The sequence below is a fragment of the Etheostoma spectabile genome, chromosome 5 (assembly GCF_008692095.1).
Source record: "Etheostoma spectabile isolate EspeVRDwgs_2016 chromosome 5, UIUC_Espe_1.0, whole genome shotgun sequence".
Lineage (NCBI taxonomy): Eukaryota > Metazoa > Chordata > Actinopteri > Perciformes > Percidae > Etheostoma > Etheostoma spectabile.
Genome location: NC_045737.1, coordinates 1285927 through 1313233, shown reverse-complemented (window position 1 = coordinate 1313233; position 27307 = coordinate 1285927). Strand labels below are relative to the sequence as shown.

The 27307-nt window shown below is 41.9% G+C and overlaps 1 protein-coding gene and 2 long non-coding RNA genes across 3 annotated transcripts; 1 reads left to right on the top strand and 2 right to left on the bottom strand.

The window, feature by feature from the left end:
• Window positions 1-1074: 1074 nt before the first annotated feature.
• LOC116689525 (uncharacterized) lies at window positions 1075-22509 on the bottom strand. The gene is made up of 3 exons (XR_004332011.1): window positions 22266-22509; window positions 4951-4962; window positions 1075-1088 (listed from the first exon to the last, which is right to left on the bottom strand). It is a non-coding gene; the product is annotated as an uncharacterized LOC116689525 (long non-coding RNA).
• On the bottom strand, window positions 7868-8897 carry tcima (transcriptional and immune response regulator a). Its single transcript, XM_032516092.1, has one exon. It carries the CDS (start codon window positions 8749-8751, stop codon window positions 8449-8451), a length of 303 nt encoding a protein of 100 aa, XP_032371983.1. The 5' UTR covers window positions 8752-8897; the 3' UTR covers window positions 7868-8448.
• On the top strand, window positions 9450-26152 carry LOC116689544 (uncharacterized). The gene is made up of 3 exons (XR_004332030.1): window positions 9450-9461; window positions 9687-9691; window positions 26085-26152. It is a non-coding gene; the product is annotated as an uncharacterized LOC116689544 (long non-coding RNA).
• The last annotated feature ends 1155 nt before the right edge of the window (window positions 26153-27307 follow it).

The window sequence follows — 27307 nt, the reverse complement described above, 5'->3', positions numbered from 1 at the left end:
GCCCTGTTTGTGGACATGAAATGTCCTATAAATCAGACTGTGAATGACAGAATGAACAAACCCCTCTGTACAAACCTGCAAAATATATATATATGGATACAAGTGGAAAGTTTGGTGAATGTAAGTGATAATGAAGTGGAGATTTCTGGCCTGTGTCTCAGAAAAATAAAAATTTGGAGAAAACAGCCATTCAAAATTTGTACTGTCATTAAATCTGCACAGACATGTTGAGAAAGATATGTGGAGAAAATGTGAAGAAAATATAGCCCAAAATTCATTATTAGCCTGTGCATGGAAACCCAATGTTCTGGGTTGCAAACAAAAAGAGTTGTCATTTGCTGCAGTGTGTGCAGGCCGACCACGTCATGTTAGTAGGTTAGCATTTTAGCCATGCTGAGGGCTTGTGTTAGAAATGGCATTGTGGATCAGTCAGTCCACCACTTTGTTTCAGGCTGAAATATGGAATATGGATGTATCCGAATTACTTTGATTTGCTGAGAATCAGCTTTCTCAAAAACTGTTGCCATGCAATTTGGTACAACAACATGTATGTCCCCCAATGGGTGCTCTGTAATCACTTTGGTGATCCCTTAACTTTTCATCTAGTGCCATCAGCAGGGTTAAGATTTTTATTTGTTAAATACTTAGTTTTTTGACCAAAATATCTGAGAAACTAATGGCATTCCCATCAGACTCAGCTGTACTTTGTTTGTAATTTATTATGGAGTGCCCCAGCAGCTTAGGGACTGAAGCGTTGACCATGAACTTCGTGGTTCACATGCAGCCAAGCGCCTTTGTTGCATGTCTTTCCCCCTGTGTCTCTCTCTCTCTTCTCCTCAAATCTTGTATTGTTGCTACTTAACAAAGGCAAAAAATGAACAACAAAAAAATGCAAAAAATAAATAAATAATATATCAAAATAATGTTAGTATTATGTGGTAGCATGCTCGAACTAAGATGTTGAACTGGTTGAACATCATACCTACTAAACAATAGTAAGCATAGCATTGTCATCGTGAGTATGTGAACATGTTAAGGTTAGCATTTAGCTTAAAGCACCTAACAGGAAGTACAATCTCACAGAGCTGCTAGCATGGCTGTGGACTCTAAAGAGCGGATAGTATTATCAGTTGGAGCATGCAGCACGTCCTTGGCGCCACTGTTTACATAACATTGTCGTTCAGCAGTGTATTGGATGCTCACATTGTTATAGTTATGGTTAGGTTATGGTTCTTGGTATGTGCGGACAGTGTTGCCAGTGGATATGGACATGCCAGTTGTGACCCTTTCGGAGTTCTGCGTGGATGAACGTGTTTCTTTGCATTTTGGTGCATTTCACCACCAGAACGCTAAGGTGTGTGTGGTTTCCGGAGGGTTAGTCGCGAAACTCTTTGGTACTTGTGCGTTGGTGTGTGCCTCGAGCCGGCGTGTGTGTGTGCCTGGGGAGTGGGTAATAGAGCGAGGCAGAAAGTGAGAGGGTGATGGCAATAGTCTTTGGAGCAAGTAGAGACTCTAGAGCAGGGGTCTTCAACGTTTTCCAGGCCAAGGACCCCCAAACTGATGGCGAGATGGAGCGGGGACCCCCTAATTATATATATTGTATAAAATTGTGTTATATCAAACTGGTCCTATAGTGCCATGTTTGCATTGATGACTGAAAGACATATTCTGCCTCCATTTATCTGTTTACTACAGTGTGTTGAATTCAAGTTAATGTGTATTTAAAGACATTTCAATTAGTGGAAAAAATTGCAGGGGGGGGGGGACATAAAAAAAAGTCTAATCAACCAAAACTTTCGCGACCCCCGTGCAGTACCTCCGCGGACCCCCTAGGGGTCGCGGACCCCCTGTTGAAGACCCCTGCTCTAGAGTCATAGTGAGAGAAACAAAGTGTCTCACCTGTGCTCACAGTGGGAAATCTGCAGCAGGAGAAGTTAACCTTGATTTCATGATGCTTATGGAGAAGCAGAACCAGGGAATGAGTCGGGGGAATGCAACACTACCAAGCCACGACCGAGCAACGTGTGTCGGGCTGCGGTGTAGGGTTGCTTTGTCAGTTACAGGCTCCTACTGTTCTTTTCTCCACCCAAGTAGAGTATTCTCTGGACAAAGAGGGGGACCAACTGGGTTGAAATTTAGGGGGGATAGTTTAAAGTGGCTCTGTGGTGATGAAGCTAAGAAGATGAATCTGTTAACAAACATTTGCCAAACACAGTGTTATGGTTGGTTTAATTTCAACAACATCAAGTACAGTCAGAGAACATGACCAGTATCAAGGGGAAATAATTTCTTCTTGCAACCAGACCACATGGAAACTTCCTTGGAACCACAGTATAGTCATAATTTCTATCCTGTAGTCCAGCACGTTTGTCACAAACGACAAGCAGCCGCAGTGAAAGGAAGGATTGCTGTCGCAAACCACAGTGTGGTCCTGAGCTGCCATGATGTTTCCAATGTTTTGCTTGGGATGTGGATGAAGCGACATGGTGTCTGCTTGTCCCTCTGTGACTGCCATCCAGGTGGCAGAGGTCACTGCCAACGCAGAACAATGACGCAATAAATACAGCAGTGTTAATGTGAGGCCGGAGCAAATTGCGTACCAGAGCGGGGACAAGTATGTGCAATACACTGAGTCATCCAAAAACAACAAAGAAAGCCTGTCCAGCTGCTCCCGGCTGGCTCCCATGAGAATTACATCTGCACAAAGACAATTAGTAACCGCAAATATGCCAAATTCCAGAAAATCCTTTATGGATTCTGAGGAATGAGTTTCATTTTCAGTCTGTCTCTTTTGTTTTCCAATCATGAGCTACTCCGGATGATGCCGCTACACACATTTCCCTGTGGGAGAAGCTATGAGTCAGACAGGCCAGCCTTACAGTCAGTGCTCTTTTTCTACATGTATCTTCTTCTGGCACATTTGACCCCCTTCCTTACATCACCATTATAACATTTTAACCTTTGCCCTGTCCTGACTTGCCAGTCAACCAGCTGCTTTTGACACGTGGTGGAAAAAAATAGGGCAGTGCTTTGATCTGAGAGGAGGCAACTTTGTCAGAGATAAGAAGACGGGTGCTTATAGATTATAAAGGATCTGACCGTGACAGACTTAACGGTCACAGTCATTCACGGCAAGCTCTGTTATACCTTTAATATAATAACTGGATCAAGCAGTTGGAGCCTGTAACTGATGATTAAGCGGATTTATCAAAATTAGACTTGTTGTGCTGAAAATAACACATTCACTAGGTTCTAACCACAAAACTAAATATTTCTATTTTGTGTTGGTTATTATCAGGAGAATCATCATGCCCCAGTGTGGCTATATAGCCAACATATCTACCTTTTTCATTTTTACCGTCTGGACTGGCACAAAATGTGGTCCAGACATCCATGTCCCCCACAAAAGTTGAACCAGTTCAAGTTTTGCTGGGATACAATGCATGTCATTGCGCCATGCACTTTGCTGGCATCTTAGATGTGTGCAAGTGTGTCCTGTTACATAATTGGAGGTTAAATGTTTTTTTCAATAATATTATAAACTACTGTGCAGCGTTTTGGCATTGATAGGCCTTCACATCCATGGATCTGTTACTTTAACTGGACTGAACGTGCACTAACTTATAATGTCAAGTAAGTTCAAGACACTTTTCACATTTTGATGATCACCTCCAACCCATTGAACTTTCTATTAATAAATTACAGACGTTTAATACTAAGTGAACCACAATTAAACAATCCAAAGAGTGGTTGAGCCTATTTCTAAGGAAGTTTGAGCAGCTACTGTGTGGGTGGCTTCTGGTAACCTCCCCCACTTGTTTCTTAAAATAAGCATTGTTAACAAAAGTCCTTATTGTCTGATAAATGGGAATTTAATAACTGTAGTCACTGGCTCACGACTTTTGGATGGCTCTCTGGTGCTATTTTCAGGAAGGATCTGGCAGATTGGCTTTATATATGAAAAAAGCAAGCTAAATATAGAACAAAGAGGAGGTTTTTATTAATGTGAACCTGGCCAAGTGTCACAGCCCACGCCGTCTTATCAATCAGGACACTCATATACTGTATGTTGAGGGCTGTTGATTTTACGCCAGGATCTTTCAGCCAAACGCTGACTAATCCTAAGCCTGTGTACAGCTCACGCTTGGTTCCTCATCACAGGTTTGGTTTGAACCGGTTTGCACTGGAATCACAACTGCCACTCCCGGCCACATAATCACTGATCTAGCGCCTTTATTTATCAAACCCCCACTGGCCGTATTCATGACAAGAATAATATTAAACGTTTCAAGGAGCAGGCCAGTTTGACTGCCCAAACAGAGAGGGGAGGTTTCTCTTTGTTCAGGCGTAAGGATAAAGCAGATCCTTTTGTAGCAATGTGGTTTATATTATGTTATTAATTTGCATGTTTCTCAGAAGAAGAGCACAAGGACTCTTTGGACAAATACATCAAATGAATACACATTTTATTTCTTGGCGTTATTTTTAACCTGTTACAATTCATTTATTTTCATGTCAAGCTGTTTTTTTTGTGTGCGTATTTTGTGCAACATGATTTGTTCACTCTTTTTTTCATAGTTTTCAATCATGCATTAGTTCCTAAAACACTTAACACCTTTCACTCTCATTTAAATCATTTAATTGTTCCCCTACCCCCGCTCCACACACACCTCCACCCTGCATCTTCCTCTATCTTCGCTAACTGTCCTCCAGGCTCGAAGGCTGTCTGCCACAATGTCTGTTGACATCAAACATTCACTATTTCTAAGACCGATGAAAGGCAGGAAGAGGGTGGGAGAGGACAGGCCCGTCCAATGTTGAATACAGTTGCCAACACAGCAAACACAGCCAAGACATTTTGCCTTGAATATTTAGTTTTTTTTTCATAGTAACGATAGCCTTAAAAGGGAAAGGGGGCCAATAAAAGATGCTGCCTGGTGTGACGTACACGAGCCAAACAAACTGTGGTGGCAATTTAAAAGGTGGGTGAACTGTGACCTTTGTAACCTCAGCTTAAGGTTATTACTTAAATAAATGAAGCATCCTAATCAAGAAAAAGCATTAATCCAAGACTATAAAATGTTTATTGCCATATGTTAAAACACAATTCCTTGCAAGAAATCATTTGACATTTGCTTTCTTGCCCAGAGTCAGAGGAGAAGTTTGATACCTTCATGTCTTTAAGCTAAATACAAATAATGAATAAATAAAACCACAAGCAGCCAGCGAGCTAGTTTAACACAAATAGTTAAAACTAGGAGATTAGTTTAATTTATGTTGCTTCTCATCTGACTCTTGGCAAGAATGATGATTACAGGCGTAAATTTAAAGAAAACAAACACACTTGGCTTTAAATTCATATTGTTCCTTTGATTATTCAATACTTTTCCCCTTTCACTTTTAACATTTTAACCCTCGGAGGACAAAAGATGCACCGGCGAGTCCAAGCGATGTTTGACCAACACTTCAACTCGAAAAACGATGTTACAAAATTTCGTTTTATTTATTTGTTTTCTATTTTATTCATCTACTGCGCTACTCTTGTGAACCCAAACCTTTTGCTAACTAATTTCAAGCACCAAAACAACTGAGTGTATGTTTGTTTTCACAAGAGATTTGAGAAATATTTCTGCTTTAGGGCCAAATTATCTCTTATTCATTGCTCTGGAACAATTTTTAGGATCAATATTCAGAAAGCTAAGTTTGTTTTGAACCTGTTCACCTGCTGAACCTTAATCCCCCCACCACCACCTGGTACTACACTGTTATGTCATTTGCACATGCACTTTAACACTATACCATTGCACTTTCAAAATGCTGTTTGCAGAAGGGTTTTAACTTAACTTGTTATATGTTTGCATCAGAGCCTGTAAATAATGTCTATGGTGTTGTTGACATGTGTCTTTTAATCTTGCTGTGTATGTTTGTTGGAGCGTGAAAACCTACATTTTCTTGCATATGTGCGTGCACATTGACAATAAAAATATTTCCACTTTAGGGAGAAATTATCTCTTTATACATTGCTCTGGAACAATTTTGACCACCGCTATTCAGAAAGCTGAGTTTTTTTTGAACATTTTGATATGAAACACATGGGGATCACGTTATATGCAAAAACCCTTAAATGGAGAATTCAAGACGATATCTAAAAATGCCCTTAGACCTCAGAGGGTTAACCTGTATATGAGAAAGTCATTTTCTACCTTATCTTTAAAAGTTGCCTATGGGGTAATAGTTAAAGTTAGATTTCAGCATCTGACTGTCTGTGGTGTAAAGTCATTTGTTTCTGGCGTCAGCACACAACCACTCCTTATACCAGTCACAGGTGATTATTCACCTCAGAGTTCCGCATTACAGGGTGACTGACACTTGAGCTTCCCATATCTCTGCACATGCGAGGATCACCCACAGTCAGATGGCCTCATGCGCAACAGCCCAGAGAACCGGTTTGGGCTTGTAGAGGGACTTTAGAAACAAGAAGATTAGCTGGCATCCACTCAAGTGATCTGTGTGTCTGCAGCTAAGCCTACGTACACACTGATGAAACCCTGTGAAATATACCACAAAGGTTTTGAAATAGGGTGTGAATGTAGTAGTAGTAAGTAGTATTCAGACTCCACTGCAGCATTTAAGTGCTTTCATTAAAACTCATTACAAGATGGCCTACATGTATTCTCTTGTATGCTTGCATCACTGCATATTTCCCCTTTACAGTGTATTACTATTTCATGTACTTTTATTTGAACTTAAAGTATGATTGATTTGTATTATTATTTAAGTATTTTGATCCATTGTATTTATAATACATTTTGTCTTTAATTGAGATCCTATCTTGCATTTCCACTGCTTAAAATATGTGCTCTCATGTTCTATATTTGTATGTTAATTGTATTTTTGTAAATCTTTCAATCTGAAAAGTGCAACATAAACACAATTATTATTAATATGTTAGATGTTTGCAGCGATGGAGAGATCATTTATGCTTTGAGGTGAAACCCCCAGCCGTCTAAACCGGCAATGTAGATGAGACAGGTTCTTATCTTTAGAGCAGGGATGATTAAATAGACTCCTGCAAAAACATGATGTGCAGAGAAACCCATCCACCCCCACCCTGCCAGCTCTAACTGGTTCACACTGGTCTGGTAAGGCATACAGGACTGTGAGGAAAACACAAGGTTAACCACATTCTCCTTCTATTCCCTTTAAATGCCCTCTACTGCATCAGACTGAAGAACAATGTAGCAGAAATGTGCTCATCATGTGCCTACTATGTTTTACTGTGAAATAAATAGAATCCTAGATTACATGACTCAACATTTTACGTGAGCTATTACATTCCTGTGTGGTGTATCCATCTACAGCTAATGTCAGAGGCGTGAGGTCAAGACTAGCTCATCAGATTCCTGTTGGTTCTGGTGATTTGGACTGTTAGACCTGAGGGGTTTCCCTGTTTATGACCAACAAAAATGGCACAGCTGTTGGACTGCAGATAGCTAAGATGTGTTATTAAAAAAAAAAATCATGTTGACTGGCTATCTTGAATCAAAATGTATCACTTTTGAAATAAATAGGTCAAATTTTACATGAGAATTAGAAGATGATTTCACTATGCTTACACTGATGTTATCTCTTTTGTTTTTGCAGTCCATGCTTGTGTTTCGAAGCCTCACTAATTCTTGAGTGATAAAAGGTAAACACCATTGTGATGCCCTATAAAGTGTTTTTTTACATAATGGAACCGTTATTCCCCCTGCCAGTAGGCCTACTCTACATATATCTACCATAGCTAAACAGGGTGGTATTGACCTTATATGACCTGATGTGATAACCGTGTAAATGACCTGTGTAATAAGGACAAACAAGGTTCAACTTTTGTATAGAATGAAATAATTTATTTAAAAATATACAAACAAAGGAACACATCATGAATGCAAATAATTGTGCTATAACATTTGTGACAATAACACATTAGTGGCCACTAATGAGTAGTTTTCATAATTATTACAATATGAAGCTAAGAGACAAGGCATGTGTTCAGGACAGGCTTTCCTGTAGGCAGTTTTTTTCGGCACTATAAAGTCTCTTATTGCAGCCATGCACCGACGTAATGTACACCTGTACAATGAGCTGCTTCACAGTCAGACATCCACAGGAATGCATTCATAAATTAAAGTCTCAGGAAAGTCGTGGGTGCCCTTCAAATTCCCAGTCAGTTCATCATGCCTCATCAGGCAGAACTCCACGCTGTCACCTCCATCCACGAGGCGACAGCTGCAGCATGTTGCCCTCCAGGCGGCCGGCTGCACGTCTCCTCCGCACCTGACGCTCCTTTTCCGGCGAAAGGTGAGCCGCATCTGCGGCGGTAACCCAGTCATATCGGGAGTTTTTTCACATTCGGCTCACTCATGAGCCGACATAGACACAGGCGGTAAAGGACTCTTAAAACAGTCAACTCATCGTTAGCAGCTGACGGATCATGCCCGCGATCTGAAGGAACTTGTCCTTCTTTCGCTGCTTCAGAGCCATCAGGGCACGGGCCGTCTCCTCCGGGTCCTGGGTGTAGGAGAAGATGCTCCTCACTCTCTCCTCCGCCTTCATGTCGCCCGTTTTCTGGAAAAGTCTCATCAGGGAGTCCTGGTTGACCTTTTCGAAAATGTTGGCCACGGCCTTTTTACGGTGCGCCGTGTCAAACTTGTTGCCGTGGACAGTTGGGCTGACACGGTGGCATTCGGATGAAACGTAGGACGACATCTTGTCTTTGTTTCTCGGCTGGATGTCCTGGTTTCTCTGCTCCAAGTGTGGCCCTCCAACTTGGCGAGGATGAGTTGATGAGTGCGCACTGGTTCGCCGGAGCGGCTTTAGGCTTGGGGTGAGTAGTGAGTGAGTGGCGGAGAGCTGAGCCTCTGAGTATTTATAGGGCTGCGGTGGGAGGTCGCTCTGCCGGGACGCGCCGGGACGCGCTTCCAGCGGGGACATCGCAGCCGGGGAAGCAGACAGAGCGCCGCCTCGCTGTCTCGGTGCGCAGAAACATTCCAAACACACACGCCAGTCGGAGTGATAAAACCACCGTGCTAAACAGCCTTTCACTTAATCTCTCTGAATGATATTTGAAGTAAATACATGGCGTACTGTGATTGTACAGAAGAGTGCTGTAATGTAAAATTAATCCAAATGCACTGTAGTATGGCTAATGAATGCATTCGTAAGCAGATTTTTTACTGTTGCAGTGTACTTTGTTTGGTGTAATCTAAGCATCATCATATATAATAAACCCATTGTGCATTTTGTATGTTAAAGCTTTATCTGCAAAGTAACCAACTGTAGCAAATTAAGGGGAATCAGTGAAGTAAAAAGGACAATATTCACACATGAATTGTGGTGGAGGGAAGTAGGCTACAAAGCATCACAAAATGGAAATAGACTACTCAAGGAAAGGACAAATATTTTACATTGTACAAAAAGTTACATTGAACTGGAATGGGCTACTTAGCAATCAACAGAAAGAAAACATGCACATTAATAGTCTATATGATGAGGTGTGGTATTTATGTAACATGTACTGCACAGATGTGACAATCAAGGCACGATATCTTGGCTCATCTATGTAATTTTTGTCTATTGATTGTTAATTGCTAGTTAACAAGGCACAGATCCAGTTTTTAAACCATGAGTAAGATAAATAAAAGTATTAGTCTTTTCACTAACAGAGATGTGTTTACTGCAAAAATGGTCTTTTCCTATTGGGGAAGCCATTTTCACTTGCTGAAGCTCAGATGTAAATGTAGTCTTTAGTCCTAATGTTGTAATATTGTTTTTTATATAAATCACCTACAGTACAGTACTGTGTTTTTGAAGTGTTATTTTGGAAGTGAAATTTACCCAGTAATCACCATGGGTTTCTAGCATTATTTACTCATGTAGGTTACTGAAAGTGTGTTTGGTTTACTGTTTCCAAAAGTGCTACAGAAGATTATATCTCTGTTTTCCAGTTAGCAGTGCTAAAAATAAGTGGCTCACATTTTAGCTTTCAGATTGTAGGGGTTAGTGAGTTGTGTTTACGGCCCATGCAGCCTGCCTCATCTGTGTTGATAAGGCTGCAAGGCGTTTCCCTTTGAGAGGCAACTCCTCATAAACATCAGCAAGTGTCAGTCTTATGCTAAAAAAATTGGTTCCTTCTAAGAGTGTGACCACAGTCTAGTCCCTTATATGGAGCAAAAAACTGTCAAAAGCAATGTCCATAAGTGGCTCAGGAAGTGTATTTATTTCTCCAGGGGTCTGCAGAATTCAATTCATTTACGGAATGCCCGGCATGTTGCATTGACTTTGTGTGCTGAGTTGAACAATGAACCAAAGAGCCTTGCTGAGTCTAAAGTGACAATACCCAGATCCTCGCTGACAGCTTTGTTTTCTAGGGCTGTCAGAACAATGTGTCGCCACAGGACACGTCTGTCTCAAGCTGACATGGAGACACTTGTGTCACTGCACTTCCACAAAAAAAGTGTCGCCTGGTGGAAACAGCATATTTATGACCTCAAAGTGGTCCCCACCAAACGAGAGAACAAGCAATGCACAATGAGATTTCTGTGAGTAGACGGAAACTGGAGCCTTGAGCGGCTGACCCTATTCTCCTGTCCACACCAAGCATTCATGCTTTATCATAACAAAAGGGACACTAAATTTAACTGAGGGGTCAAAGTTTTGTCATCTTTTTCACCATGGGGAAACTCCCTCATGTATCCCTTAAAGATAAGATTCCATAGATGTTTCACATTTGGTGTTAAATTACATAACCACGCTCCCTAATGTCCCAAAAATAGTCCAGCTAAATGATAAGCAAAGGAGGCAGTATGTTGAGACTTGCACCAAGTGTTAGGAGTCAACGGTTAATGTTCAGCCTTATCTACAGTATCTAAACCAATTTTGCTATGACTCCCTGTTCATCTTTGTTTATGGTTGTACTGTATTTTAGGCAATATAATAGTAGCTACATTTCTCTGAAACCACCTCCAGAATTATTTGTCACTGGTGTGAGATGTTTTGACCTACAAGAAGGCAGGGCCAAACTCTGATAATAAGTAAAATAGGTAAATAGGGTAAAATAGGTCAAGGGTCGCCTTTGAAAATGGCCTTGCAAAAAAAAGTCTTTCCCTTGCAAAAAGTTAGCAAGAACTTGGAGAGTTATTCAGCATGCTACTCTAAAAGCTATAGTGGTTGGTAAAGTTATTTTCTTAGGCTGTCTAGTTTCACGTTTCATTGGATACAAATGTCTTAATTTTAAAACACTCTACAGCGTTGTAAAGACAGCTCAGGATAGACGCTCAGCTTCTCGTCACATTGCTGAAGTTTGTAGCATCATGTGAATATAAAGGGCTCACATCACAAAGCATTAAAAACCTATATTGGCCTCAGGAAAAATAGGCTTTCATGGAGACACAACACTAGAGGTAGAGTGCACTGTGGATAATTTACTTAATCTAGAGTAAAGTGCAGTGAATAACATGGCAACAAACTAACAGCTGGTACACCATTCAATGGTGGTAATTCCAAATAAATAACTCATGGCATCTTACTGGATATAGCACAATAACATGCACTGGTAATAATGATAAATAATGAATCTCCTCAGGCATTCGGTTTACAGTAAGAGTGAAGAGTTACATGTCTTCATTCAAGCCTGTGTTTATATCTGACTGACTAAGGACTTTACTGGAATCGCTGGCAGCTAACACCCAGCATGTCTGTTGAGCAAGTGGCTGCTTATGTAACATAAGCACATGAAAGGAAGGGCATTAGGGGAGAGTGAGTCTCTAGGGGACTAGTGCTTGCGTGTGAACTATGGGGACCAAAAAAATCAGTCCGGCAATTTGCGGGTTGTGCGGTTGTGGGAGTGTCAATGGAATGGACAATTGGTGTGACATCCTTTTGTGTTCATAAACCCCCCCAACAAAGCAAAAGTAGACTTTATATTTCACAATTACTGTCAGATCGTTTATAGATTTCAACGTTTCTGATCACACTTGAAGGCATCTTCATTTCATAGGAGAGAGAGAGAGAAAGAAAAGAGACATAGCGAGGGCTTTTGTTGTTGCAGGAAACATTAAGCTATTACACAAACTCCCTGGCAGTTCAGTGATTGTGTTTCGTTTTTTACCCTCAAAGTGTTTTAAAACGTTCTAGTCACAGCGATAAAGGCAGTGATGTTTACCGTTTCCTGTACGGGATTGTCACCGCCTCAAACCATAGCTCAAAACACACCGACCAATTTGATCTCTGGTTACAGTACATGATTGGCCACCGCAGCGTGACATGGGGTTGTGTTTCTCCAAAAGTTGAGTTGGTCTCAACTTTTCGCAACAGGCCCGCTGCGTTTTTTTCAGTGTCCCCCCTGCAGTAACCCCCACTGCAGCAGATGCACTACTCCCATTCAAAATTAATGGAAATACCTGCGTTTTTTCCAGACCGTCGGACGGCCAATGCTGTCTGAACATGGCCTTGCAGGTGCAGTGACTAAAACTTCTCATGGTGCAACTTCAAAGAAAAAGGAGGTTCTGGGGGATTTCAGAATGGTGGCATGTTAGCATTACTTACATTTAACTGGCACTGTGGGTGTCATGTCTGATTGCTTGATTAACACAGGGCAACTGTGACTCACTAAAAACAGCAATAACATTCTGGGATTTGATGTAGTATTAAGGGCGATGTGCAAGCAGGGGGCCCAGTTTTGGCAATAAAAACTTGGCCAATTACGGTAAATATGAGTTGAAAATAATAGTTGCAAAATGTTAATCAAGTTAAGATTTTCCAGAAAAAGAAATGGGTAACATTTCACTTGAAGTACATTGTGACATATTGCACAGCAACTATAAACCCAGCATGGGTTAGACTTTGTTACATTCTAATCATCAGAAAAACTGCAGCTGCCTCATAAAGCATAATAAGTAAGTGTTCTTTTGTTTTAATGTCTTGCTCATTTCTTTTATATAATCCAGTTCAAATGAGCTCAATTTCAGTAGAATTGTTTCAAAATCAGCACTAAGGCTATTAGGGGACGCACCATGTTCTTTATTTAATGAGTTGGGTTGAAGCGATACATGTTTCATAACCTGTTGGGAAGAGCAGCATCAGAGCCACAATAGACCAAGTGACACTTGCATGCAAAGCGGAGTTCATGTTTCCTCTTTTCTCTGCTCCTCACTTGATCTGACCTCCCTCAGTGACCGGCTTGTGCGTGCAGATTAAATAACTGAGTGCTGAACCCACCAAGGCAAGGCACCATTACACTGAACCGGCTCAATCCGGCTACTGCTGCTTGGGTCACGGTTGGCTGCACCACAGGGGCTCAAGGGCAAATCTACTGTATCTGTCCACATGATGCTCCCCAGTCAAATCTACAGGGCGGTTGCTGAAAAAGCAATGCATCATAGCTGCCTTTTGTTGTCTTGCACCTGTATTAATTTGTTTGAGCACATCAACATGAAACATTTTACAGATGACAATGGTCAGTCCCTCACTTCGGCTGGACTAAAAAAAGTTGAACTATTGGACAAAAAAGGTTTTATAGACATTCATGTTCCTTAGAAGATGACTTGATTGATCCTCTGACTTTTCCACTTGTGCCATTAGCAGGTCAAGCTTTTACTTTCAGGGAAATAGCTTTGAATAGCTTGAAATAGACACCCAAGCAATCGACTGACACAGCAATAATTTGGTTTTGTAACAAAACTAGTTCCCATCAACCTCAGCAACAGTGTTTAGTGCTAATTAGCTATTTTTAGTATGCTAACAGGGTAAACTTAGACGGTGAACCTGGAAAATATTCCTTGCTAAATATCAGCATATTAGCATTATCATTGTGGGTGTTGGCATTCTGACATTAGCATTTTGCTCAAAGTGCCACTATGACGAAGAAAAGAGTCGCTAGCATGGCGGTAAACTCCATCCTTGCAGCATTAATTAGGGCCAGAGCACCAACAACTTTGGACGATGAAGACCCTGTTAAAATTACATGTTGTTTTTAAGTTCTCCTGGTCCTAAATAATTCCTTGCAACGTGTAAAATATTTTTGATTTAGTGATAGAGATACACACAATTCACACAAAACACATGATAATATTCTTGGTTAAGGAGGCTTGATGGTTCATGGATCAAGTAGCGTACTATTTCCCCTTATCAGTTTAAATCACTGTTATAGTTTCTGTTTATCAATAGCTGAGCCTGCAAGGCAAAGTAGCACAGAAAGGCGCTCGATCAATACATTTTATTTGTCACATGAAATCGGACAAGATGCAATTCCAGTGAAATGTTATCCTATTTGCTCCTTCAACTTGTGGTTGATTTATCATAACGCAGCAGTGGATGTCAGATCAAGAAACAGAATGAGTCACCTGGTTGAATGGCACTATCACACCAGGATCCAGCAAAGTCTTGGCAAAAAGACACCGGACATCCCACTGGTAATCACCGCAAGCTGACAGGCAAGAAGCTCACCAAGAAACTGGTGGGTTGATTTCCCTATCTGGGAAAGCGACTTGTAGTCATGAGATGGTCGCAGAGATGGTCTTGCTAGCTTATACATACCTTCTCTACCTTTTCCTCTGTGTTTACTCTGATGTTAATATGATGATAAAAATTGAACAGTCAGCCGGCTAGCTAGCCCGGGCTAGCAGAGTCAGCAGGAGGTTAGCATAGTCAGCAGGAGAATGTAAAATGTATTTCCTTGAACCTGATAAGGGACTCATAGCCACATTATTATCATCCAACTTCAAACACCTAAAGCACTAATAACAACAACAACAACAACAAAATTCTAAACATCCTGAGTCCTTGCTTTCTCGCCTCTCAGTTTTCCTTGGATTGTGATGGCACCTAGATTGTGGTAGCTGTGGTCCTGCCCCATACCCTGCACTGCTACTACTACTCTTATTATTATTAATATTATTATTATTAGTCACAGTTCTATTATCATTACTGTTACTATAATTTCCACTGTTCATTCCATTACACCCACTGCTATAATAACTTGTGTCGTATTCCTTTATCCCCCCCTCTCCACCTCTCCAACCAGTTGTTTTCAGATGACTTCCAACCAAGAGCCAGGTTCTGTCCGAGGTTTTCTGCTTGTTAAAACAAAGATTTTCCTTGCTACTTGCTACAAAATGCTTTCTTCTGGGGGGAATTGTTGGGTCTCTGTGTGGTCTACACTTAATCCAATCTGTCATGAGTCAAAGTGTCATGAGATAACTTCTGTGATAATTTGACACTAAAAATAAAAATTAAATTTGATATAACCCTGGATACAGTGCTGCTGAAAGCTTGAGCATGAGCTCAGATACCCTATTGTCTCCATGGCAATACAGCAGAGGGCAACATGAGAGTCAGTGGGTGGAGGTGGAAAGACAGAGAGGATATACAGCTAGGGTTTGACTGGGTCACCATAACACTGCACCAGCAAACAAGCAGTGACTCAGTGTGTTTAAGGCATGGTAACAAACTGTTTTACTGGAGGCAGAAACAATCTCTATGGAGCCTGGGTGACTCTCAGGCTCCATTGAGTGAACAGGAAAAGTGTACCATTTGATTTTCCCAAATTAGGTGTGTAGCTGGTCATTTGTGTCACTTGTTGTTTTTTACACAACATTTTTTACACAGTTTGTAAAATACATAATTAAACCATTAGTTCATATTCCCTTAACATTTTGACCCCTTTACCTCTACCATACCCTACCCTACTTATGCTTCATTACACATAAAATATGTGTTTCAGTTGGCTGATTCACACAGACACTGGGAGATTTTGAGTACAACCACAGTCTTGTATAAGTCTACCGCTATATAGATGAGCGGATGTGAGATGGTCAAATGTGCTGACCCCATATTAAGTAAACAGCACAACAGAGAGCCACATGAATTGATGGGGTTTGGTCCAGTGCCAGGTAAAGGAAAGTGCTGGAGCCGGTCGACAGCAGGCCTATTGTTCATCGTGGCGGGAGCGCAAGGTCATATCAGAGCGGGCGGAGGGAGGAACACCCAAGTCTGAACTGATTAACAAGTCATCTGCGGCAGGATCTTGATAAATCTGAGACAATACACACTTTGATAGCAAATGTCACGCTGAGTGTACACGTGTGTCAAGTCTAGGATGTGTATTGTTTTACTGAAGATGATGCTAACAGAAATTTAAGGGTTGCACAAAATATCCAGTTTTAGCAAATTGTATTCTTAGTAGTCTTGTAGTCTGGTTAAAGCAAAAAAAATTCAGAGTTTTTTACAAATATGTTATTAAAGTGGTGGTTCCGAATTTTGGACATAAGACCTTCTTTCCATGTTAGCCAGTGTGTTTTTTCTCAGTGGAGACCATTTTCAAAACTTTTCATCCAGTCCTTCCAGTTGCAGAGTTTGCTGGTACTAGGCAAACGCAAGTCAACAGTATCTGCTTGGCAAAACGTACACCAAAGGCAAATAAAGTATAACACAAGACCATTGACGTAATTGTCTGTTGACAGAATAATGTTAGAAATAGAATTACCCTTGCATCCCATTGCAATAGTTATACATTGTTCCCTGTAGTTGGTAGCACTAGCTACGGCGGCGGAGTGATATGATCAGGGCATGAAGTTAAGTTTTTCGACCACAGAGGCACTTTAAAAATCGGCCCACCACGATCACTCTTTACTAGGGATGAGCGAGTACAGCATTATCTGTATCTGTATCTGTTTACCACATGAATTATCTGTATCCGGATCCGTACTCGGACTGGGCAGGGCCTAAACCGGAGGTGGTCAGATTTAACCCGGAAGTGGGTCGGGTTCTCTTGAAATGTGCGGGGCTTTAACCGGTATGTTATTTAAGCATGCAATTGATATGAGTTGATCAAAAATTGTTATTTGTATTGCTGATTTGAAAACTATTTTCATGACAGTATTGAGCTTCAGATCAATGGTGTTGTCATGGTAACAAACAAACTATATACAGAACGTTTTGCAACAATGAATACAACACATGCGGTTGCAATTATGAAGTAAAATGTAATGAACAAGAGTTTTCATTCTCAATATAACTTTCTTTTTTTAACTTTTTATTTTTTTATGATCAGTGGGATTTTTTTTTTGGTTCTTTTTTATTTTTTTATTTCCACATCAGGTATATGTGTGTGTGTGTGTGTGTGTGTGTGTAAGAGAGAGACACAGAGAGAGGGGGCGGGGGGCAGCTGACAGTAAAAAATAAAAAAATCTCCGACGGCAGAGACGCAACGGGAGTTGCATTTAAACCAAGCAGCATGTCTGAAACCCTCGTTCACCAGAAATCTACTGGTTACTATGTAAGGACTACAAACCCCACGTTCACCAGAAATCTACTGGTTACTATGTAAGGACTACAAACCGAAGTTAAAAACAAACCTAAAGCTGAAGAAACCCTAAACGTTAACGGAACAGATCCGCAGACCCGACTGCCTGCCTGACGGAGCGGGAGCGAGCGAGAGAGAGAGAGAGAGCGAGAGAGAGGGAGAGATAGAGAGAGAGAGAGAGAGAGAGAGAGAGAGAGAGAGAGGGAGAGAGGAAGCGCATTTCTCCATGTTCTGTGTGTGTGATTGATCCGAGCGTGTTTGTAGGAAGGGGGGGGGGGGAAAGCTGTGATTATCACAGAACGCTGCGCGGCCAGTTGAGGAGTTTTATTCAATCCGAGCACGGATATCGACTCATATTACTCGGTTAATACTTGTACTCGGCAAAAGTGCTTTATCCGTACCGGATACTTGTTTCAGCCGGATACTCGGATCACCCCTACTCTTTACCAGCCACTTTTTTGCTTCATAAAGGTGTTAAACAGTATTGATGTGTCTACGAGCCTACTTGTGGACATTGTGCCGTTATCAAGCGCTGTGGCAGGGGGGCCGAGCTGGGACACACAATCATACAGTTTGATTAAGTACTTATTAGACTTACTTAACTTATCATTGCACCTTCAATAATGTAGTTGTCCTAAATTTAGATCATCCTGTACACCTCATTTGCGTTTTTTCCTGAATCCACTCTGTGTGATTGTGTGTGTTTATGTGTGTTTGTGCGCGTCAGTCGCCGGTGGAACGGAGCAGTCCCGCCCGCTGCCGCGAGCCGACAGGATTGAAGCAGCAGCAACTTTCAGCGTTTTTATAGTGAAAAAACGTTACACCGTACATTGATGTTAAAATATTTACAGGTTGGCTGGACGTCGTTCGCCGGACGCACGTCTCGTCTTCATATCGGAAACGAGGAAATGCGTTTGACCTGTTCTCACTCCCGCTTGGTAAGTGGCTGCACGTGGGACTGCTGGGATTGTCGCGAGTAATGAAAATGCGATAGGGGTTTCTTCCAGTGATGCGGGCCCCTGATTGGTCCGGGCCAGTAAGCAACTGCGTACTCTGCTTACCGATAGTTAAGCGTCTGAATCACTCAATTCTCATTGGCTACCTGCTTATGTGGCAGGTAGATTGACAGAGTTACCCGCCAATTGCAAAATTCACCCGCATTTGGCGAGTGGGCGGGTGTTAATTTTATACCCTAGATATTACATAGGCAACCAAGAAAGACGGTTCACAGGACAATCACTCAGGTTTATTTACCTGCCGCTGTCACTCATTGCTACAGAAGCAGAGTACATTGCACAAAGTATCAAAAAGATATAGTACTATGGCCACGTTTGAAAGCCATGCCTCTGTTTCTGACTTTGAAGATGAGGATTGTGTGTTATCTAACAAATTGTACCTGTATGGGCCGGAATACACAGACAAAGAACTAATAGAGATGGATTCTAAAAGGGCAGAAAGAGAAAGACCGTCTGTAGTGACAGCACCCGTGCATGTGAGCTCTAACTAATTCCACTCTGCCAACCAGTACAAGAAAGCACATGGACTAGCAATTTGCATGTGAAATGTCAGAGTTTACATTACTTTTCTGTCAGCAATTACATAATGTTAGTGGTAAACCCATCCAAGTATCTACCCAGGAAGTGACTATACCGTACACACTATGCTACCACTATTGTCACTCTCCGCAATGCATTGAACTGTAATGTCATCTCTACTAATGTTGTCAGGCTCAATCTATCAGTAGCCGCTAGACTAACGTTATGAAAGGGGCTAGTTTTATTAGCTACAGTAGCCTACCAAAAGTGATTACCAATTCGTCAGTAGCTGTTGGTGAATCTATGGATGGAATTGCACTTGTTGTCAGTGACTTGTGGATTCTGGGGTTTTTCAAAGTCATCTGGTCTAAAATGATCACTACTAATTCGCAACTTGAGTATATGTCTTGATGTCCAAAACAGCAGCATGAATCCACAGATGGTTCCTTTTTGGATCTCGCAATGGAATTTTGTGGAAACTTTGTGGTGCCCATTTATTTTCACAATTTCTAAATGCACTTCTGAATCACCATGTTTCCTAGTCCTTCATTTCTCATCCAATGCCTCAATAACAATGTACAAGGCTCCTACTAGCTAGTTAGGTGTCCAGACTGTAGTGCACTTCTCTGTTTACTTTTCGGCACAGTACAACTAATTTAATTATTATAGTTTATACTGTTTAATGAGTGGGGAAATTACAATTTAAATGTAAATGTGCATTTATATACAGTTTGAGCAGTCTTAACAACTGTTCAAAGCGCTTTTACATCTACAGGAAACATTCACCATTCACACAAATTCATACACTGTGGCCAGGGCTGCCGTACAAGGTGCCACCTGCTCATCAGATATACACTCACACACATTCACACTCCGATGCGCAGCACCGGGGGCAACTCGGGGTTTAGTGTCTTGCCCAAGGACACTTCGACAATGACTGCAGGGGCGGGGATCAAACCACCAACCTTCCAATTGGCAGGCAACCGCTCTACCACTGAGCCACAGCCGCCCCTGTGTTTTTTTTTTTACACTCTGCTTTTGTTAGTAATCCCTACACACAGGCCTGAATTACACACACATGCTCAAGACCCATTCATGCACAAATGGAGAGATGTCAGAGTGAGTGGGCTGCCAGCTGGACAAGTGCCCTGAGCAGTTGGGGGGGTACGGTGCCTTGCTCAAAAGCACCTGGCAGTGCCCAGGAGGTGAAGTGGCATCTTCTAAGTTACCAGTCCACTCTCTGTACTTTGGTCCATACAGGGACTTGAACCAGCAACCCTCTGGTTCCCAACCCCCTACGGACTGAGCCACTGCCACCCCTACTAACAGTGCTGCTGAGAAAATAGGCCCTCAAAATGTAATGCGATCATTGAGATGCACGGGTAGTTTTATTTCTAACATTATTCTATTAACAGACATCTACATTGACAGCCTGGCGTTATAATTTATTTGCCTTTGGTGTACTGTGGAGTGGGTAAGACAGTAAGAAAGTTTTTAATGGCAGGCTAGCAGATTCTGGTGACTTGCGCTAGCCTAACACCAGCAAACTCTGCAACTGGAAGGACTGGATGACAAGTGTCTCCATTGCTAAAAAACACACTGGCCAACTTGGAAATAAGGTCTTATGTCCAAAATTCAGAACCACCCAGTTAACCACCCAGCCAAATTCTAATTATTAAAATAAATCACCAAGTATATAAAATTAGGTTTAAAATCATGAAAAAATGAAAGTTGCAAGCAGCGTTGGATGGGCCCTTGATTCTCTGCACACGCAGGGGTTACTGGGGGTCGCTGCTCCTTGTGCACTCAGACACTGCAAATCGTCACCAAGGAAAAGGAAACTCCCTACTGAGTTCAATGATACCTCACACAAGACTCTACTTCATGCAGTTCAGTAGATGTGAAAGGGGCGTGGCTAAAGTATAGGGGCGGCCCAAACCATGAACAATGAAAACGGAACTGTCTGCTGATTTCAATGATACCTTACACAATAGTGTGCATCAAACGGGTCAAAGAGAGACATCATGGCTTTCAAAAGAGCAAAGTGGCAATTGGTCAAGGCCACACACCCCCCTCTACCTTGCCCTTCCCCCCTTCTCCTCAATGGCTACCAACACAGAAATGGCACATCCTAAGAAAAGCTCTTTGTGGGACTGGCTCTAGGGGCTGTAATTCTGCACCAAGGCTGAATTTCGGGAAAGAGACTTCAGATACAGTATTAAGGGACCACTAAGGCCTATATAAAAGAGACTTCAGATACAGTATTAGGGGACCACTAAGGTCTATATAAAAGAGACTTCAGATACAGTATTAGGGGACCACTAAGGCCTATATAAAAGAGACTTCAGATACAGTATTAGGGGACCATTAAGGTCTATATAAAAGCATCTAAAGAGCACCATGTCATGGGACCTTCAATATCTTAAATGTAACTGGGAGAATCCTGGGGGTATTGTGGCTTGTTATCTAGACATAGGGGTCCAAGTACAGGTATATTCCTAAGGGGAACATAGTGAGGAATACGTTCAACACAACATTATAAATAGAAGGATAAACAACAGCCTAATGAAACAATACATTGTGTATTCACACAATACCATATTCGCACTGCTGCGGATGTCACGTTTTGTCCCTTATTTCATAGTGACAAAGTTAGCAACCCAAATGGCGACAGCAGCTAACGTTAGCAAAAAGCACACACCCACAGCAGTGAGCAGTAACTGTTAGCAGGCCAGGTAGCAAATTCAGGATGAAAGACTGAAAGGTACGTTAGGGGCTACTATTTTGCTGGTGTTTAATGAAGTTAATGAATTAATTTAGGTTCAGGAGCAGGGCGACCACTCAACCACACCTCTAATCACTGACCAGCCTTTCTATTCCAAGCCAATCCAATCAGTGCTGTTTGTCTCCGCATCCCGACCCACCCTCCCTTCACCTTTTCCACCTGCGTCATCCCTTCATCCCCTTTTCCCTTCTACCGTCATCCTTTAAACCATTCACCCCCCATCCCCCCCTCCACTCATCCCTACATTGACCCACTCATCATCTCCTCCCTCATCCCTTCATCCCCTCATCACTCCTTCCCTTGTCCAGTGCAGTCCAGTGCATTCCTCTCTCATTTCTCTCTCATTTCTCATTCTAGGTACAGCGCCCCCACACTGAGTCTCACTCCACCCAGTCCCCATTAGCCCACATTCTCCAGGACCATAAAACCAGAGATCTCTTTTTAATCTCACCCCTCATGCTCTTAACATCAATCAATATAATCAAGCATTCATAAAATCTTTGAATAACATATTGTTGTGGCGTGGGCTTTACTAGTCAGTACAATTGTGGCATTTAAAAGACTTGCTTATTCATGTATTTATTAGACTTAAAATAGAAACTCATGTAAGAGACCGTTCGGTGTTTATGGAATGGACCACCAGAGTAAAATAGGGGAGGGTCACCTCTTTTTATTCTTGGTTGAGGGGAGGGTCACCCAATATTTTTTAGTCTAGGATGGGGGGGTCACCCAACTTTTGGATTCATGAAAACAGCAACATTTCAAAGTGGCTTGTTTGGTGCATATTCTTTCCATGTAGCTCTCAGTCTCTACCCCCATCACTAGCAGATTGGTCTGAATCTGGAGGGCACTACCAAAGTTTCCAGAGTGTTTGTGATTTCTGGCACTTATACATAGGCTACTCTTTAAATATCCTTTCGATCCCGATGATTTGAAATTGTGCAAACGACAACCTTTTCGTGAAGCTCCCAAATTGACACTCGTCTGAGAAATGGAGTTTTGGATCATGTTCAGCTTCAGCAGCTTTACCTACTCTAAAATATACAATGACTGAGGAAGCATGGTGACGAGTCCACAGCAACCAGTTCATGTGTGCTTTGTTGAATGGTCTCAATGTTTTATTGTTTTATTTCATGTGAATACTAACTTACTAGAGGAGTAACTTAGTATTTGAAGTAATGCAGGAAGTTTGCATTTAGTTTCTAGGCTTATTGTGTTTCCACAACAATGTTAGTGAGTAAATCTACTGAAATGGCCACCATAACAGTGGCGTGTGATGTGTAAATTGAGAAAGCAGAGGTTATGTCAGATACCTCTTGGCTGTAAAACAACAAAAACAAAGGACAATTATACATCTTTGGCAAGCACCAATCAGTACAAAGGTATCAACAAAATGTTGGGGATGGTCATTTCCCAATCATTTTGGAGGTTTATAGAAAATGTATCACTGATGAAGGGAGGGTCAAGTCTATTTTGACTAAAGATTCCAAAACTCCTCCGGTGGCCCCTTACTTAAATAACAGTCTCTAATTCTTGGCAAAAAAGTGTATTTCCTGAAATTGGTTATTTCTGGTGCTTTTGAGTGTTAAACTTAAAAGCTAAACTTAGTAGTAGTAGGGAGATTAAAAAAGTGTGACTTCAAATAAGTGTCCAAATTACTTAAGAGTAATGTTACTTCTCTGCACTTGCTGCAACATTTCTCAACCCAAACCAGACACATGGGAACCATAAAACTGACTCATACCGTTTTAAGAGGCGTGACCGACAGACTGAGACACTTTCAGTTACACAATTAGACTGCAGCTGAGACAATGGGGAAAACACTACTTATGTGATATACACCACTTCTCATTTACCGTCAGACATTTATTAGATTGCAGTAATACAAACTGAAAAATTACCACTGGAGTCTAGTGTATTTTGCTGACGCAGATCATTAAAAAAAGCTGGTAAGAACAATGGGAGAAAACTAAAAGCCATGTGTTTGCACCGTATTCTGTACCTACATGTTGCTGAAACAGAACGGGGACGTTGTGCCAGTGAGCAAGCAACAAGCAATATCCTACGTATTGCCGCCACATCGCCAATACATTGCAGCGACATATGTGTGGTTGCTGGGGTATAAACAGCCCAAGTCACACGGCATCTGATCTTCTGATTTGGGCCACTTTCATGTGTGTTCCAAATTCATTGCAGGTCGGATATTTCAAAAAATGCGACCTTAGTCTGGACAAAGGGGGTCCTAAGCACAGCTCCTATGGCGCCATTTTTATGCTAGCACTCACCCGCCGTTAGCATTCCATTGACTGCCATTCATTTTCACGTCACTTTGACAGCAAATAACTTTACATCTGAAGCGTTTAAAGACTCTATTTGTCCATTGTTTATTTCTAAAGAAACACAACAGTGTATAATAGGCTCCATTACCTTGTAGCTCATGTTATGGGTCCATGGCAGACGTTTTTGAAAAAATAGGCTAACAATTGTGTCATAACCACACAATTTGCTGTTGCATAGTAGAGGAATCACCGAATAGTACAAGATAAACTCGCAGGCAGTTTCAACTTCCATTAGCTGTTTTAGGTTTAATTAATAATGTTAACTAGCATTTAAGTTAGCAATAATTAGCCTGTGTCTATGTTATCTCATAACATATACCTACGCTCTCCATCTCTGCGGACTGGGAATGATTCAAATTTCTCTTGGAACAGCTACCAGAAGACTTACAACTTTCAGACACGTTGCCCACGTCACAACTACATCTTTGAGCTCAGTTGAAGGCTGCGCAGTAACGCTCAGCCCTCACCGGAAAAACAAAAAAACAATCAGCCTACATCATGTCGTCTTTCTGGGTACGGCCACAAAATTTCGTCCACATTGCATGCAATATCCTCTAGTCCAGGGGTCTTCAACAGGGGGTCCACGACCCCTAGGGGGTCCGCGGAGGTACTGCATGGGGGTCGCGAAAGTTTTGGTTGATTAGACTTTTTTTTATATTCCCCCCCCTTCAATTTTTTCCACTAATTGAAATGTCTTTAAATCCACACTAACATGAATTCAACACACTGTAGTAAACAGATAAATGGAGGCAGAAGATGTCTTTCAGTCATCAATGCACACATGGCACTATAGGACCAGTTTGATATAACACAATTTTATACAATATATATAATTAGGGGGTCCCTGCTCCATCTCGCCATCAGTTTGGGGGTCCTTGGCCTGGAAAACGTTGAAGACCCCTGCTCTAGTCCAAGGCACCGGGGAAAATATCTCCTTGAATGCCGTATCCAGGCCTGACATGATGCCTGGTCAATATCTCCACATGCCTCCTCCATTGCCTGTAAAATAGCTACCTGTTGATGAGGATGACGGTCGTACACTTTCCAGCACCAGGCAGAGAAGAACTCCTCGATGGGATTTAAGAATGGAGAGTATGGAGGGAGGTTGAGTGCCATGAAGAATGGGTGGTCTGTAAACCAGTTGCGGACCAAAGCAGCCCTATGGAAACTAACATTGTCCCACATGATGACATATCGGGTATGCTCTGGTCTCTGAACAGTGAGCATGTCATGTAAGGTGTCCAGGAATGCAATAATGTGTGCAGTGTTGTATGGGCCTATGGTTGCATGATGGTGAACAACACCATTTTGGCTTATAGCTTCACACATGGTTATGTTACCACCATGTTGTCCTGGGACATTGATGATGGCACGGTGTCCAGTAATGTTCCTGCCACGTCTCCTGGTTTTGATGAGGTTAAACCGGCCTCATCTACAAAAAGTAGCTCATGTCCCATGGCATCTGCTTCTAGTTCCATCACTCTCTGGACAAGACAAAACAAATGCATCACATCAGGCCCATGCACAGCACTACAGTATGCACTTCCAAATTCAGAACCAATGACACTATAGCTTACCTGCACATAGTCATATAGCAGTTGCTTTACACGTTCTGTGTTTCTCTCGAAAGGAACTCTGTAAATTTGCTTCATTCTTATTCTGTGGCGCGCAAGTACACGACATAGTGCAGAAATGCTTACACTGTGTATATTTTGAAAGATGGTGTCATTATCAATTATGCGCTGCTGTAATTCGTGCAGTCTTATTGCATTATTGGCAATCACCATGTTCACTATATGAGTCTCTTGCTCTGGAGTGAACATTCTTCCTCTGCCCCCAACATCTGGACGTCTAGCAATTCTGTAAAGTAACAATTTCAGTATTTTTGCATGTATGGTACTGTTGTGTTTCTCAGAGTATGGCAGTGCTACAAAGTACTTACCCATTCTCATTTCGAAATGTCCTAATGATGCTTGCCACAGTGTAGCAGCTCAAATTAGGCTGAACCCGTTGGCCAGCTTCCCTCAGGGTCATCCCATGGTTGATGACATGGTCCACTATTGTAGCTCTGATGTCATCAGTTATTCAGTGTGCCGAGGTGCTGCAATAGCAGCACTCGGCACAATGACTATTATTGCCCATACTTATTATTATTATTCCGCCTGTTTTTTGTCCCACTACTAGTCCCAAAGCGTTGCCAACACGCGCAACACATTACACCGAAATGTGGGTATTGATCGGGAATGGCGGGCTATGACTTTTCAACAAGATTTGCCGCGTGGTTTTACCGAAATCGGCAAAAATACGGCCAAAAATGTCCCATAGACATGAATGGGAAATGTTCGGGAAATGGTTCAACATCGCTCAAAACTCCCTCTCTTTGGGACCGTGCTGCATCGCCATACTTTAACGTAGAAACATGATTAAAAGTTTAAACCGAAGACAAGACTTTGGGCTTTATTGGGCTGAATGGGCGTTCAGATATCAAGCACGGTTTCTCCCAAATCCCAGTTTACGTATCGTCCCGTTTTCAGACGGCTCAGATTTTCCAATGTGTGTGTATGTGGCGGAATGTTCAGAGCTAGAGTGGGAGACAGAGTGAGGGGCTGCGGTACGGATATCTGGAAGTTTCCCGAACAAATTGCTCTCTCTCCTCCAGTTTTAACTCTTCAGACTTCATTATTGGTCAGAATGTAGGGAATCTTGTTCCGGTCGCAGACATGTAACTATGGAGTCTGTCGGACTTAAATTGTTGGCTGTGATCTACCAACTGTCGACAGAAACCATGAAAAAACCATGCATTGAGTCCGATTCAATGATTTTTTTTCCCCAAACAAATTGCTCTGTCTCCTCCAGTTTTAACTCTTTAGACATCATAGTTGGTCAACATGTAGGGAATCTTGTGCCGATCGCAGACATGTAACTATGGAGTCTATCGGAGTAATACTTTTCGCGCTAGGCTCACCAACTGCAGATATAGACATTGAAAGAAAGACTCTGGCCCGTACTCTGAGAAAATCACCATAGCAACAGGTTCTGTTACTGAGAGGACAGAGGGAGGGGCTGCAGGACGATGCTCTGAAACAAACAAATGTCTCTCTCTCCTCCAGTTTTAATTCTTCAGACATAAGTTTTGGTCGAAATGTAGGAAATCTTGTTCAGGTCGCAGACATTTTAACTATGGAGTCTATGGGACTTAAATTGTTTGCTGTGATCTACCAACTTCGGCGAGAAATCATGAGAAAACCATGCATGGAGCCCTGATTCAATGTTTTTTTTCTCCAAACAATTGCTCTTTCTCCTC